At 44.6% G+C, this 15,368-nt stretch overlaps 1 protein-coding gene across 3 annotated transcripts in view; it reads right to left on the bottom strand.

The window, feature by feature from the left end:
• Positions 1-15,141, bottom strand: part of CACNA2D1 (calcium voltage-gated channel auxiliary subunit alpha2delta 1) — a 378,401-nt gene extending 363,260 nt beyond the window's left edge. For all 3 annotated transcript variants that reach the window (XM_058657498.1, XM_058657497.1, XM_058657496.1), the window contains exon 1: positions 14,988-15,141. In XM_058657498.1, the coding sequence (XP_058513481.1) occupies positions 14,988-15,085 (98 nt within the window). In that variant the 5' untranslated portion in view covers positions 15,086-15,141. The remainder of the gene's footprint in view (positions 1-14,987) is intronic.
• Positions 15,142-15,368: the final 227 nt, after the last annotated feature.

Genomic DNA, 15,368 nt, shown 5'->3' on the forward strand with positions numbered 1-15,368 from the left:
TTCAAGGCGAGGACTTTAGCCACTAGGCTGCTGCGCCAGGCCCATGAAAAATCTTAACAGCCACCTGAGGACACTGAGCGAGGAACCATCCGGTATATATTCTCTCTCTCTCTCTCCCTCTCTCTCTCCTCCCCTTCTAATATTCTCTAGGAAAGACTTTCCTCCAGTGCTCTGATTTCTTTAATGCAAAGAGCGTAAGAAATTATGTCAAGAAAACAAAATAAATCCTAATCATCTCCATAGTCCACTCCACTGAAGGATACGCCTCTACAGCTGCCGGCTGCAAGATAGAAGAGACAATATTTCCTACTCTTCCCTCTACAGACCGAGTGGAAAACACATAACGCAAGCCGCTGTCAGCTTTGCATTCAAACCTCGCAATTTTCCTAAAAGTTGTGGAATCCATTTCTCCTCTGACAGAGTACAAACATCAAATTCGACAAACTTGACTTTCCAAGACCACACAGGTTGTCTCAGCAGCAGGGTTGGATCCTTGGGACTCTCTGACGCTTTCCAGCACAACCAGGCTACCTCCGCTGGATTCTCTCAACTTTCAGGACACAGACTATGGTGGTTCCCGGTTCTAATACAGCCCCTGTCAACACGGGTGGAAAGTCAGGACCTACATGCCGTAACACAGCACCGGGGTTATCTGGGACACGGAAAAGGGCAGGATGACAGGACTCAGAAGCCAAACTTAAAGCAATGAGCGGCAAGAAGAAATCACCTCCATTGTAATGACCCAGTAAATCCTGACAAAATGGACACTCCTGGGTTAGGGATGAAGGCATTTTGGCATATTACAAAGCATTTTCAGGTTTAACAGTGTCTCCTAAATATAGATCCTGCATAACTCAATAGGCATGCTATTCTCATGTAGATTTCATTGAATTTACATTGCATTTCCGATAAATCTTTCCAGCAACATATTCTATGAAAGTTTGATGCATTCTGTAATATAGACACATGTGCACCACATAAAAGTCATATTCGCAGATGGTAGCGATTTCTCTGCCATGAGGTTGGTGACACAGAAGGAAATGGACATTTCCTGGGCAGCTCTGGATGCCTGGGGACACTGTGACATAAACAGGGACTTGAGATCAAACGGGCCCCACCCTATCACGGCCGCTGACACCCAGGGCCCCAGCTGGCTCTTAGACAACACACAGACAGGTCCCGTCACATGTGCCAATTTCAGGAGATGAGTGACCTCATCCAATTAGCACGCATGGTTTGCTCTGTGGTGAGCTGCCAGTCCCCCAATGTTTATTTATTACCATTGAGAATTAGTATAAATTTTAAACAACTATTCACCAGTGGACCTTGATGTTCACGGATCAGTCCCCGGGGAAACCGAGCTAACACACGCTACACAATAAAATGCGGCCTCGTGAAAAGTAACGCCCCTTTTGACATTTATATTGACAGCAAAATCAGGTGCTTGGCGAGGCAATCAAGCTTCTGGTAGATTTCATTTAAAGCCATCTGCCCATCCCCCAGTGTACCAACCCTTCCCAGGCACCCCCCGCCACAAACCTGGGGCCTCCCATCATTTCTGCAAATTTCAGTCGATGCTAATATCATGTCACAGCAAAGACGACCTAATTTTTTTTGAAGTGATAAACATTGCGGGAACATGACACATTGCTTTCCCTGACCAAAGCCAAGATGACTAGCGTGAAAAGAAGGTTCCTGACCCCTGCAAAGTTGCTGCCTCAATGATCAACATTAACTTGTACTCGTTACTATTAACATGCAGGTTCACCTACAATACCTCTTTTCGCCACAAATCAGTTCAAATTTGCAGCGGCAAACTTCAGCCAGTGCCTTAATGTTTACCAAAAAGAGGACATTGGTTGCGGCAAGTTCAGCTCCATTTCTTACGCGATGCCAAGCGGTGGAATTGAATGAGAATAAACCTCACTCAGGTAAGAAGGGTGCAAAAGGGCCTTTTGGGGTGTACTCTTGACAGTTTTTGGCTGACTTCTATGTCGGTTGCTGAAAAATGCAACTGCTCTCAATTTTACTATCTGTACTCACCCAACGTATTAAGTTCGAATGAAATCATCTCTACAAACACCACGGGCCGATTGATTTATTAAAGTTCGAACACTGTTTTGAAGCCGAAGACATGCCTTTGATGATAACAGGTTGTCAGTGGCAGAATTAGGACTTTTAAAAATAGATCCGCTCTCCTGGAACCCACGTGGTGCTGGCTGAAATGCCAAGATCAAACACAGCGGTTCCTTCGTGGGGCTTCTTTCTTCGTGGGTCCTTTGAGGTCACTGGTTTTGTCCTTAACCCTGGGACGGAACACTTCACCCATCCAAGTTCAGTTGCACTGGACTGTATCCCCTTTCTCTTCCCTTTCATGAAGAAAGGCTACATGCGGTTTTAGGGAGACACATTTTTAAGGTCAGCTAAACTTTCCTTTGCCCATTCAAGTTTTTTTTCTAGTGGTTCCGATGATGTATTTGCACAATAATCCGGTTCACTAAACCATTATCGTCAACCCGTAAGCTCCTGAAAGCAAAACGATCACACAAGCCATAAATAATAAAGCCTGACCATTCACTTGCCCTCCAGAATCGCCATGCACTTTTCCTCCAACTTCACCAAGATGGTACTGAAGGCGAAGAAGGAACCTCTTGCTCTTTCCAAAGCTTAAGCCAAAGCGAAGGCCAAGAAGGCCGTGTTGAAAGGTGTCCACAGCCACACAAGAAGATTGGCTTGTCACACACCTTCCAGCGGCCCAAGGCACAGCGCCCTCCGCGACAAGCCCAAATACCCTCGGGAGAGCGCCCCCTAGAGAAACAAACTTGGCCGTCGCGCCATCATCAAGCTTCCCCATCACACAGTGGGCTATGAGCAAGTAACACGCTCGTGTCCATTGAGGATGTCAAGGTCAAACAAGCCGTGAAGTGGCTCTGTAACCTTGATGTGGCCAGCGTCGATGCCCTTATCAATCCTGATGGAGCAAAGAAGACATACGTGCGGCTGGCTCCTGATGATCATGCTCTCCGTGTTGCCAACAAAATCCGAATCGTCTAAACTGCATCCAGCTGCCTAGTTCCAAATACGCTTTTCACCATTTAAAAAGAGAAAAGAAAAGGAAAGAAGAGAAGAGAAAAAGAAAAAAACAAAGCAGTAAGATGATCTTTAGGACAGACATCAAGCTGGCATCCCGCAAGAGAGTGGTGGTTTGAGTCCTTGTTGCTTGCTTGCCAATGCAAACACCAGCTAACGTGCCTGGGAAAGTAGCAAAGGATGGGTCAAGTACCAGGAACTCCGTTACCCATTAGACAGATGAGCATGGAGTTTTAGCTGCTGGCTTCCTGTCCCGGTCTGGTGGAGCCCTTGCTAACTGCGGCCATTTGGAGAGTTAAGCAGCAGATGGAAGGTCTCTCCTCCCTCTCTTTCAAGTCAATAAACAAAAGAATGTTTAACACAAATAAAAGAACACCAAATCAAACGTTCCCCCCCACCGTTGCTCCGCAGATGGAAGACCCGCTCTGCTCTTCTCTGGGCAGGGGGGGAGGGGGGAACCACCAGAAGTGCAGCCAGGCAAATTCATGGCTGCTTGTACCATGGTGCTCCTGTTTAGGGCAGCCAAGTGCAGCGAAGGACTCTAAACCCTGTTTAGGAGTCAATATTAACTCCTGAGGAAATCCCAGAAAGTTCCTCACTCTCTCAAGTCTTTTCAACTCTAAACAGTCATAGCAATGATCCTTAGCGTGGAAAACTGGCTTGGAGGTCCAACGGCCCCAAAACCAAGGGTATTGATTCAGGGTGGTTCGGCATCCTAACGTTCAAAAATATCAGAAAACAACATGGCAATGATTGAAGGACGACTGTAATTATTAGCGTTCATACACACTGTGTAGGCAGGCATCAAAACGAGCCCACATAGACTGGGTGAGTTTAGCAAAGTCACTAGGCAAAGAAGCAGCTCTCCCGAACACAAACCACAGGCTGGTTCTTCCACAGTGTTGCTGATGAGATCAAAGCCGAGTCTGGCTCACTCACTCCTTCATCCTGGGAACTCGGCACCTGCCGGGAGGGCTGGGATGGCTGGCAGTTGTCAGGAACACCCAGGTCTTCAGGAAACCTGAGATACCTCCTCAAGGGATGCCCAGGGACTTGTTTTTACAGAAATAGTAGCTCAGTAGTTCGTTATCTTACTGAGCTTATCATTTTCTTTTCTTTTTAAAGGACCTGTTTCGGTTCCAACGGGCTTTCGACTCTCTGTTGACATAGTGCAGACGGCGATCCTGCGAAGCAGTGTGGCAGTAAGACCCCTTGGCTGCTCGGAGCTGAGCCCATAAGCAGTGCAACCTCACCAAGGGCAAGAGCCCTCTCTTCTCCCCGTACTGCTATAATATTTTTTCTACCACAGCACATTCACATATAAAACCATAGGCATCTTCAAGATGACAAGCTCTCCCAGAAATGAAGTCAATGAACGAATACTGAGGGCAACCAAATGTTGCTGTGACAACAGCCAGGAACCCCGAGCGATCCTCAGACATAGAACAGTAAACTTCCTTCGGGACTCAGGAGGGGAACTTTCTCTGGTCCTTACTTAGTTCCAACTTCGGATCCCCACCCTCTCCTGCAATGACCATCAGGGTCGCTCCGGAGCCCCCCACGCTCCAAAAAAAAATTAGATCAGATAGAGACCAATAAGGAAAGCTTAGAACAGACAGGAAACAGTCAGCTTGGACTCTCATATACCTTACTAGGTAGGACACAAAGATTCATTACTTCTTACTAAGGAATTAAAAATTTCTCTGCACAGCCCTCCTGAAACAGTTAACATATATATGCCTTGTTAAGAGTTATAAGCCTGTTTAGACTATGCTAAAATTTGCCAACTTCAGCAAAAATCATGCTTAAATACTTTAAGCTGCTAAATATAAAAATGAAAATAGACACGAGACAGCTGAATAGTACCCTAGAGCCATTTTAAGGTGTATAGAAGCCGGTTGTATATAAACTAAAATTGAAATGTCAATGAAGTAGTCACAGGATGTGGTTAAGAATTTGCATTTTCTAATATATTGGTCACTCAGTACCATGTCAATTAACTCTATGATGTTGTAGATTGTTGATGTTATGTTGTGGCTTTTCATTGGAGGGGATGATATTCTGCCAGCTCTACCTTCAGACCAGGGATGGTCTCCCAAGGAAACTGTTGAATGTATCTGGACAATAAGATGCTGGACTCTTGGGGAGGGGTGGGGAGAACCCAAGTATCTATGTAACTGTGTCACATAATACAATGTAATTAATGAAGTTAAATAATAAATAATTTAAAAAAAAAAGATGCTGGACTCTATGCATGGTACATGCTCACAATGAAGGAATCATGGCTGGATATGAACTGTACTACTGCAACAATGTGGAGGAATCCATCATGGGGGCAGGGCAAAGGGGGGGAGGGTTGGGGGAATCCCAGAGTCTATGAAACTGTGTTATAAAATGAAAAAAAAAAGTTGCTGTGACCAGAAAGAATTTGTGGAGTGGTAAACTACAGTCTAGAAACCACCAGGTAAAGCGAAATGCTAAAAGCAACGTGTCTCAAAATTTGAATACCAAGCCCAGCGCGGTAGCCTAGTGAGTGGCTCAAGTCCTCGCCTTGAACACGCCAGAATCCCATATGGGCACTAGTTCAAATCCCGGCAGCCCTGCTTCCCATCCAGCTCCCTGCTTGTGACCTGGGAAATCAGCAGACAGCCCAAAGCCTTGGGACCCTGCACCTGCATGGGAGACCCAGAAAAAGCTCCTGGCTCCTGGCTTTGAATCAGCTCAGCAGCACCATCTGTGGCCACTTTGGGGAATGAATCAGCCGACAGAAGATCTTGCTCTCTGTCTCTTCTCCTCTCTGTATATCTGATTTACCAACGAAATAAATAAATCTTTAAAAAATAAATATTACCAAACCTGTTTGTATTATATTTCTGAATTATGTCATAGCTTCTTAAGAATGGAATTTGTGGGCCCGGTGCCATGGTCTAGTGGCTGGGGTCCTCGCCTTGAATGTGCCAGGATCCCATGTGGGCTCTGGTTCTGATCCCAGCGGCTCTGCTTCCCATCCAGCTCCCTGCTTGTGGCCTGGGAAAGCAGTCGAGGATGGCCCAAAGCTTTGGGACCCTGCACCCGCTTGGGAGACCTGGAGTAGCCCCCTGGTTTCATATTGGCACAGCACTGGCTCTTGTGGTCACTTGGGGAGTGAATCATCGGACGGAAGATCTTCCTCTCTGTCTCTCCTCTCTCTGTATATCTGACTGTGTAATAAAAAATAGATCTTAAAAGAAAAAAAAAGAATGGACTTTGTCATTTGGAACCTTTCTCCAAAGCCATCTCCAGTAAGTTAAAATTGTACCCAGGCCTTATTCGGACCATCTGCTGCGCTTCTCCAGGCGGTTTCATATTTCAAAAGTTACTTTGTAAGACATTGTTTTCGTCTGGATCCTTTGCTCACCTGCCACTGTGACAACACTCTCCCATCAATCACAACCTCTCTGGGACCTTTCAGCTCTCTGCCATTTGGCTGGCTTCCTCTGATATGCACAAATCTTCCCTCTAGTAAAGCTTATTTAGTTGTCTGCACAGCCCTCATCATCCCCAGAGCCTTTCCTCGGAGAATTGCCTCTTCTGCCATCCATGGCAATAGCAACTGGCCTTCCATGATGGAACCTTCTAATGAGGCTGGGACCAGGAATGGAGCAGTGAGTCAAACTCAGGTAAGCAGGATGCGCTTTCCACAGCCTGTCTCCCACTTAGACAAAGAGAAGCCCCAGGCCTACTTGAGGGATGAGCCTACTGGCGCTTTACCATCTCCTGGCAGTTGTTGGCACCCCGTTGATGCTCACTTCTGTACGCCAATGCCCACCTCAAGCACCATTCAACAACTGCATTGTGGCGCAACTGGCTAAGCATTCACTTGACACACCACATTCAGTCTTGCCCCCGCTTCTGATTCTGCTTCCAGCTAAGGCACCTGGGAAGGCAACAAGCGATGATTCAAGGAAGTTGGGTCCCTGTCACATACTTGGGACTGCCCGTCCCCAGTCCCAGCTGCCGCACACAGCTGGGTAGTAAACCAGTGATTGGCTGATATCTATTTCTGTCACTCAACCTTTTAAATAATCCAACAAGATTTAATAAAGATAAAACCAGAGACTTCTGCTTGTGGGAGGGCAGCACAGTAGCGCTTTGGGCCAATCGCACACTGTGGTACCAGCATCCCATACGGGCGCTCTTTGGTGTCCTGGCTGCTCCACCTCCCATCCTGCTCCCCCATCCAGTTCTCTGCTTCTGGCTGGGAAAGCAGCAGAGGAGAGCCCAAGCCCTTGGACCACTGCAGCCACATGTGAGAACCAGTAGAAGCTCCTGGCTTCTGGTTTCAAATCACCTCAGCTCTGGCACCTGCAGCAGTTTGGGCAATGAACCAGTGGCTGGTAGAACATAGCTGTCTCTGTCTCCCCCTCTCCTTCTCTCTCTCTAAAAATCTGTCTTTCAAATAAAAGTAAATATTTTTAAAAATTCCATTTTCTGGGTTAAGCCAGTCCTTTGATTTTTTACCACTTGTTATCCCAAATGGTCTAGTGTAATTCCTAGGCTTCAATCCCAAATCCCTCAACTTCTTTTCCCTGGTTAGCCAGTCTTTCCTTATATTGCCAGATGTCTTGAAAGAGCACCCTACACCTACTGGTCCCATAGTCCCAACCTCCTCTGGCCCCGCAAGTCACCACAACCGTGCTTTTGTCCCCAACTCTTCCGAAACTCCTTTCAAGTGCCATTGCTCTAACAACATCCTTAAAGGGACCATCTTGTTCCATTTCTCTGCAGAATTCAACTGTAGATGAAGGTCTGTCTTTGAAAACTTGCAGTGCCTGCCAGAGTAGCCACCAAGCACGCAGGAGTTGAACAAATAACAGAACACATACTAGGTCCGATGGCCAAGCCGCTGGCCAGGGTGCTGTATTCCATATGGAAGTGACTGTGTTCAAGTGTTGGATCACTCCTCATTCCAACTTCTGGCCAGTTTGCTTTCTGGAAGGTAACAGGTGGTGGCAATTGTGGTTGGACTTTTACTACCCTCAGGAGAGAGCTGGATTAAATTCATGGCTCTGGGAATTTCATCCAGCCTACTTCGGTCATTGCGTACACTTGGCAAGTAGACAAGTCAACACTAGCTCTCTCCCCGGTTCTCTAAAATACATTTTTTTAAATAAATAAAATAAACAAATGTTTCCTTTTGGTGTCAAAAACGCTACTCTGGCTTGGCCTCCAAAGCCCCTGGGTTACACACATCTAAGAACCTGCATTCCTTTATAAAGCATGGCCAACCCAGGTCACCCAATCAAACACTCCCCCTGAATTCTCTGACTCATGGAGTGTAATGAAATGTGATCAACATATTAGAGATATTGGGGTCACCTCCAACTCTGATTCCCCAAATGCTAGAACTACCATAGCTCAACCAGGACTCACTATTTGTTTCACTGCTCCACTGTCAATATAATTTTTTCCAGATCTCGGGTATCTCTCATTCAGTGAAAGCTATACTCTCATGGCCCTCTTTAACCCATCTTCTCCAATTTTGACTTGAAATTCATTTAAAAACCAACAGTGGGCCCGGCATGATAGCGTAGTGGTTAAAGTCCTCGCCTTGCATGCACCGGGATCCCATATGGGCACCAGTTCTAATTCCGGCGGCCCGGCTTCCCATCCAGCTCCCTGCTTGTGGCCTGGGAAAGCAGTCGAGGACGGCCCATTGGGACACTGCACCCGCGTGGGAGACCCGGAAGAGGTTCCTGGTTCCCGGCTTTGGATCGGCACAGCACCGGCCATTGCGGCTCACTTGGGGAGTAAATCATCGGACGGAAGACCTTCCTCTCTGTCTCTCCTCCTCTCTGTATATCTGACTTTGTAATAAAATAAATAAATCTTTAAAAAAAAAAAGAATATAGGAATTCTTTTTCACTCTCTGCCTGGATTGCACCATCATACATTTTTAATTTTCCAGATGTATTAAATATAGATGGTGAAATTATTTCCCAAAGCATTTAAAATGGCCAACTCCATTAGTTTTTTCTGCTGTCATGTTTTCTGGTTTAAGTTTTTCCTGCATTTAGGACATTATTTTCACTGTATCCTAGTTTTTTTTTTTCTTCTTTAATCCACATAGCATATGGTCAAAAATAAAATCAGCAAAAGCAAACGTTAAAATAGCATTTAGCCAGAAATAGCCCACATTCATATTCAAAATGAATTTCAAATATTGCTTCATGTAGAACAGCCCAATTGTGAATTATTGCGATTAACCATAAGAAGGTGCCAATTTATGGAGGCCACAACAATCTATCTTTTTCTTGCTGATAATCTTGCTAGAACCTGTACAAATAAATGGCGAAAAAAGCACTGGATATTTTCCTGACTCTTTTTAAAAACCTCAAAAATGCCACTGGGCATTTATTTTTTTGTGTGTGTGTTCTGGATTAATGCAAAAGATATATACAGCCAACCATGCAGAGATTCTTACAAATAAAACTTTACAAACAAAACTTTAAAACATGGATAGTAATGTCACCATCATTCTTCAATGTTTCACATCCTCAAATGTGTTTAACTCTTATAAATGTCGAAGTATGCCACGGTTAAACGGCAAGAATAAAATTAGCTACGACGCAAAGAACTTTGAAGGTGTCCAACATTTCAAGCACAATTCATTTCTTATTCCTGGTTGTTTTGTCCAAAAGACAGCAAAGCTTCTTTTGTCGCTTGAACCCCATAAGTTCAAGCTGCTTTAACAATACAAGCAATCATTTGATCTTTGACAAGCTATTCTTAATTCTCATGGAATAGAAATGTTTTGGAATGAGACCTAATCCCAGGAAAGTTATGTGTTGGCAGAAATCTTAAAGCAGGGACACTTGTTAAGAAATTCCCCGCAACAAACCACTAGGGACTTTTTATAATGTATGCACACACAAATACATATGTGTGTTGGCACAGAGAAGATGTTATGTAAAGTAAAAGAAAAAAAAAAGCAAAACAAAGCAGAATGATACAACTGAGACAAGTTAATTGTGCAACATGTCTTGACCCTTAAGAGCTAGGCTTCAGCAGAATTTTTGCCTTCTGTTAGTTTAATGAGATTCATGCAGTAACAGGTCACCTTTTTCTGTAAACAAGGAGACACCATCACTTTTATGTGTTGGTGCCCAGAGTAGAAGCAGGTGCACTCCGTGGCTGAGCACCATGGCTCAGCTTCAGATCTTTTGGGAAGCAAGTGTGGGACAGGCTTGGGAGCAGCTCTGGCGCTGCTCAAGGGCGGCCCAGGAAGGATGGCTCAGTGCGAGGACACAGTGACACGGTCTGACACACCCCAGACCTCTCAGTAAGCATGGAGTGAAGGTAACAGACCAGAGCTCCCCCAGGGGTAAGCAGCTTAGAGGCTTTTGGACATCCTCCCACAGACAATTCTTTCAGTGCAAATAACAGACGGTTGTCGCTGTTACGACAACAGAGCCTGACTTTTTTTTAGAACCAGGGAAACAAAATCGCATTCTTTGTTCCAAAATTCCAGGCGCAGTTTGTTTAGAACTGTGTGGTCCTGGATGTCCACCTAGGTGAGATGCTAACAGGAATCATCCTGCATGATTTGCTCAACTACATGTCATTTTACCCAGTTGATGTCCAGATTAAAGTTACAGTTTGTAGACCCATATTAGGGAGTAACAGGTGAATTTGGATAAACAGAATGTCACATCTATTTCAAAAAACGGAGACCAGAAACGAAACTTCGGGGAAGTGTTTCTTGTAATGATATTCCAGAGAATATACAAATTAAATAATACTAATACAGTTTACTAAAGGCGCGGGTTTTTAAAATGAGTCTTAAAATTCCGAAAGGCTTCATCTCTTAGAAACATACTTAAAGGAGTAAATTTGAATATGTTATTTGGCTGGCACTTATCATTCATGTGTTTGCAAAAATACCCTGTGTATTGGAAACCCTGTGATACAAAAGCACATTTTATTGTTACCAATGTTGGATACATGACAGAAACATATCTACCCAGCCAGGATTCTTTGAGGAAAGAGCGGTAACATCTTTACTTTTAGAATGAGTCACCTGCTGCATATTCTAATTTTCTAGTGACTTACTGAGTTTAAATCAATGAATGCCAGGGAGGAAAAAAAGTGGATACTAGAAGGGGCGTCTCATTTACTGTTCATAAACCATAATGAGTTTCAATTCTTGCATCTTTCCAAAAACTTGTTTTAGATTCTATTGATTCCAGTCTGGCTCATTCAAACGCCAAGCCAAACAACCACACATACACCCATAAATCTGTCATTTTTGTTGCTATTTACATGAAACAGTTATGTGCCGTTGTGTGTTTTAAACACCTGTAGAACATCAGTGAGTAACGATGGGGATAAACTTAAGAGAACAAATTAAAGAGATTATTAATGTTCATCTTTTTTAGGTTCGTAATTGATAATTTATCTCATATTTTAGCAGAAGGTACATTTCCTTGTGCATGCAGTACGCAAATAAAACCTAAGTTCACTTTCAACACATGCAATAAATATCCATTCCCTACCATGATACCCAGAAATTTATTTTCAATAGCTTTAAAACACAAATCTGCCCAATAATAATAATATAATAATAAACCAAAAACAAAACCTACATCCTAATTATTGAAAAGCCCAAAGTCCTATTTTTTTTTAATGAAATTCTACCTTTATTTTCTGTAGGTACCTGTCATTCTCAAATATTTATTTACATCTCTGTATTATTTTATATTAAAATCTGCATTGGTACATGGGCTTTCAGCCAATTATTGATGACTGTCCTTTTGGTACAACTGGCAGACATAAAATAATCCTAACTGTAATGTTAATAAGAATAAATTTGTAAAAAAAAAAAAAAAAAAAAAAAACAAAGGGTCTAAAATTAAAGACAGATTTAAATGAACATTTCAATGCTGGGCAGTCATAGAAGCAATAATCAACTTTAAAACTTCAGCTTTTTTCCAACATATGCTCCTTGAAATTTTAAAAAGAGCTGCCTTTTTGGAAAACTAGCTTTAAAAAAAACCACTAGAACATACATACTACAACATAAAAGCAATATATTTCCATCTACAAATACACCAATACCCACTGGTTGGTGCCTGCATGCTACATATATATTTCGTATTTTATTTAGACACACGTTTCAAAAAGCAAACACCCAGAATCATATCAAAATTGCTTTGAGGAAAAAAAAATCATTTTGTTGTTAAAACAATTTAACTGCTTAATCCAGAGAAGCCATTGCCTTAGAATTCATGCTAAACCAGAAACCAGAGGTTAAAGATTTCAGATGACAGTAAGGTTTTCTTAACAAAATTGAAGCAATCTGTGCCACTATAAACACTCCGCTCAAACAAACAAGCAAAAAATCTCTTCAAATTCTTCCTTCTAATTCAGGGCCAAACCCAATTATTGCCCAATGAATTTTACAGTGTGTTGATGACTTTCTCTTCTTCTGATGGTGAAGAATTCTAATATTGCTTTTTCTCTGAAAAAAACATAAGAATTTACCAATGATTTCCAAAGAGATGTATACGGAGAAGCACAGTTTGCCTGTGGTCACAACTACAATTTTTGCAGTCAGTTTGGATAAACTTGAAAATTTTCCAAAAAGATTTGAGAGCCTCCTGATAAATATGATATTTGAAATATGTCTATGCAAGAAAAAAAGCAAGATGAAATCAATGCTAGGCAAGATGAAATCAATGCTTTGCTTATTTTGATGTAAAGCTTTTTTTTTTCCAGAAATGGCAACTGTCACTTCTCCTCCCCTTTCAGACATAGGTTTTACTAACTTTTCAAATACATAATTGAAGCCGCAGCATCTTTCCAAATATACTGTTAATATTATCTGCAGACGACTGAGCTAGCTCAACCAAATATTTCACCCAATTCCTAAGTTACAAGCTGATTAATGTTTTATGGACTTTGAAAATGTCTTGAATTTCCATTGTTTAGAAACGTTTCAAATCCTCTCAACGGTGGTGTGCCAACTCTAATGTTACTCCACTATTTCTATTATCTTTGCAATCCTAGTAATCAACTTGAATTTTAGGACACCGTTTCCTGTGGATGTCCTTCTTACAATAAAGATTTTCACATTAATATTTTACCAGGGCGTGTTCAGAAATAAAATGCTGTATTTTGCTGTATTTTGAAAGGCCATCGGTTTTCCCCAAGGCTGGAATGATAGATTCCCTCCAGATGACAGAGGAAAAAAAAAAAAAAAGGAGGAATTGTGGGTTACAAAGCAACACTTCAGAGATGTGAAATCTACACATCTTTACAACCCCACTGTTTCCTGAGGAGCCATTTCCGTAACTGACACACAACGCAAGCTTAAGGTTGGGCTGGATGGGCCAATCTACCAGAGGACTTCAAAAATAAGACGTGACAAACTACGATTTCTTAAAAGGAGTGTGGAAGCATCTTTGGGGGCAATTCTTCTGTCTTTTTGGTTTTTTTCAAAAAAAAAAAACATCGGCCTGGAGCATTCTGCCAAGTCAATGAAGATCTACAGATGGCATTCACCCTTCTGCTGCTTAACAAAAAAAGGATCTCCACTCATTTTTACGGAGGATTATCCAAAAACGGTACTGTAAATCAATGACAAACGTGTGTGTGTGTGTGTGTGTGTGTGTGTGCTGGGTGTATCCATAAATATATAGATAGATCTCCCCGGGTTGAAATTTGCGGCCTCCGGGTTCCGGCAAGGACACCTGATGTAATAAATGCCTGAACCTGATTCTTGAGGGATTTCAAGCGGTACAGATGCGCTGTGAACACCCACCTCAAAAACTCCCAACATTCAGCACTCGGCCGAACCAAGCCTTGCAAAGAATTTTCAGCAGCACAAACGCCGGGGAAGGCTACCTTGGGCTTTGTGTTTGTTATGTAAAATGCATTAAAGTGACTCATGCACTTAAGATTACCTACTCCGAGAAGCCGGGAAGTAGCTTCAAGAACTAAAATAAATGGGTGGCCAGCATGCCCGATACGCTATTCAGCGCATTTTAAAAATATGCGTATATTTGTACCTGTTTCTGACTCCCACTCTTTTCTGGCAGCCTAAGTGAGGAGAATTAGTATTTTTCATTCCTTTCCTATCGTGTGATTTCAGCTCCCTTTAAACAATCAGATCCAAAATAGGAGTGAGGGCGATTTTTTTTTAAACCAGGATTATTATTTCAAAGTTATTTTAGAAATGTTAGAAATGGGGGGAAAAAAAAGCAGGCAAGATGTTCTTAAAATAGCCCGTGGGAGAACGGGTTTATCCATCCTGGGAGCGGGAGCCGCACTAAGATGAAAGCTTGGAGAGGCTTGGGGGGCATGGCCCCGACACCTGCGGGCTCCGGAGCGCGAGCGGCGCACACACGGCCGACTGGCGCGGGCGGCTCTGGGAGAAGAAGAGCTGTCAAGTGCGTTCAGTTAACCCGGGACCTCCTAGACTTAGGACGCAGCAGCAGGCACAGAGCATCCCAGAGGGGAGCCAAGTGCAGGAGCCGCCCTCGCAGCCCCGGCGAGCCTGCCAATACTCTTTTGCAATATACCCACTCCGAAAACACACAACTTTGTACCGAGCCGGGCACGGGGACCGCGGAGACCTGGCTGCAAACTTTAGCCGCTGAACTCCCCAGTCGCCAAGACCCCTTCCTCCGTAGCAGCGGGAAGGCGACGACGGAACACCTCCCATCCAACCCCTCCGGCGCCCCTTCCCCGGGCCGGCCGGGCCCCTGCGCCCCGCGCGGCGCATTCCAGCCGCCGGCCGCGCCATCCTCTCCGGAGCCCGCTGCGCCCGCCGCTGGTCCCCGCCCCCGCCGCCACCATCACCATCACCACCGCCACGACAGGCAGCGGAGCCCCCAAACCCCGGCCTGGCGACTTACGTGACGGCCGAAGGGAACGGCTCCTCGGACGAGGGCCCGATGAGTAGCAACGACGGCACAAGTGTCAGAGTCAAGGCCAGCAGGCAGCCAGCAGCCATCTTCGCGATCCAAGATCAAGTCCCACCCCACAACACCCTTGGCCCGGCCGGGCGTTGGGGGGGACCGAGAGCGGCGCGCTGCCCCACCGGCGAGGGAGAGCGCCGGCCGGCCGTCGGGAGCGCACGGGCCCGGGGTCGAGGCGAGGGGAGCAGGCGGCTCGGGCGGCGCCGGGCTCCGGGGAAGGGGCGGCGGCAGACGGCGGGCGGCCCCGGCTAGCGCGCGTCGGCTGCTCGGCGCCGCTGCAGCCCGGCCTCGGCCGCCATCAAGGGCGACTTTGGAAAC

The sequence above is a fragment of the Ochotona princeps genome, chromosome 32 (genome assembly GCF_030435755.1).
Source record: "Ochotona princeps isolate mOchPri1 chromosome 32, mOchPri1.hap1, whole genome shotgun sequence".
In the NCBI taxonomy this organism is placed as follows: domain Eukaryota; kingdom Metazoa; phylum Chordata; class Mammalia; order Lagomorpha; family Ochotonidae; genus Ochotona; species Ochotona princeps.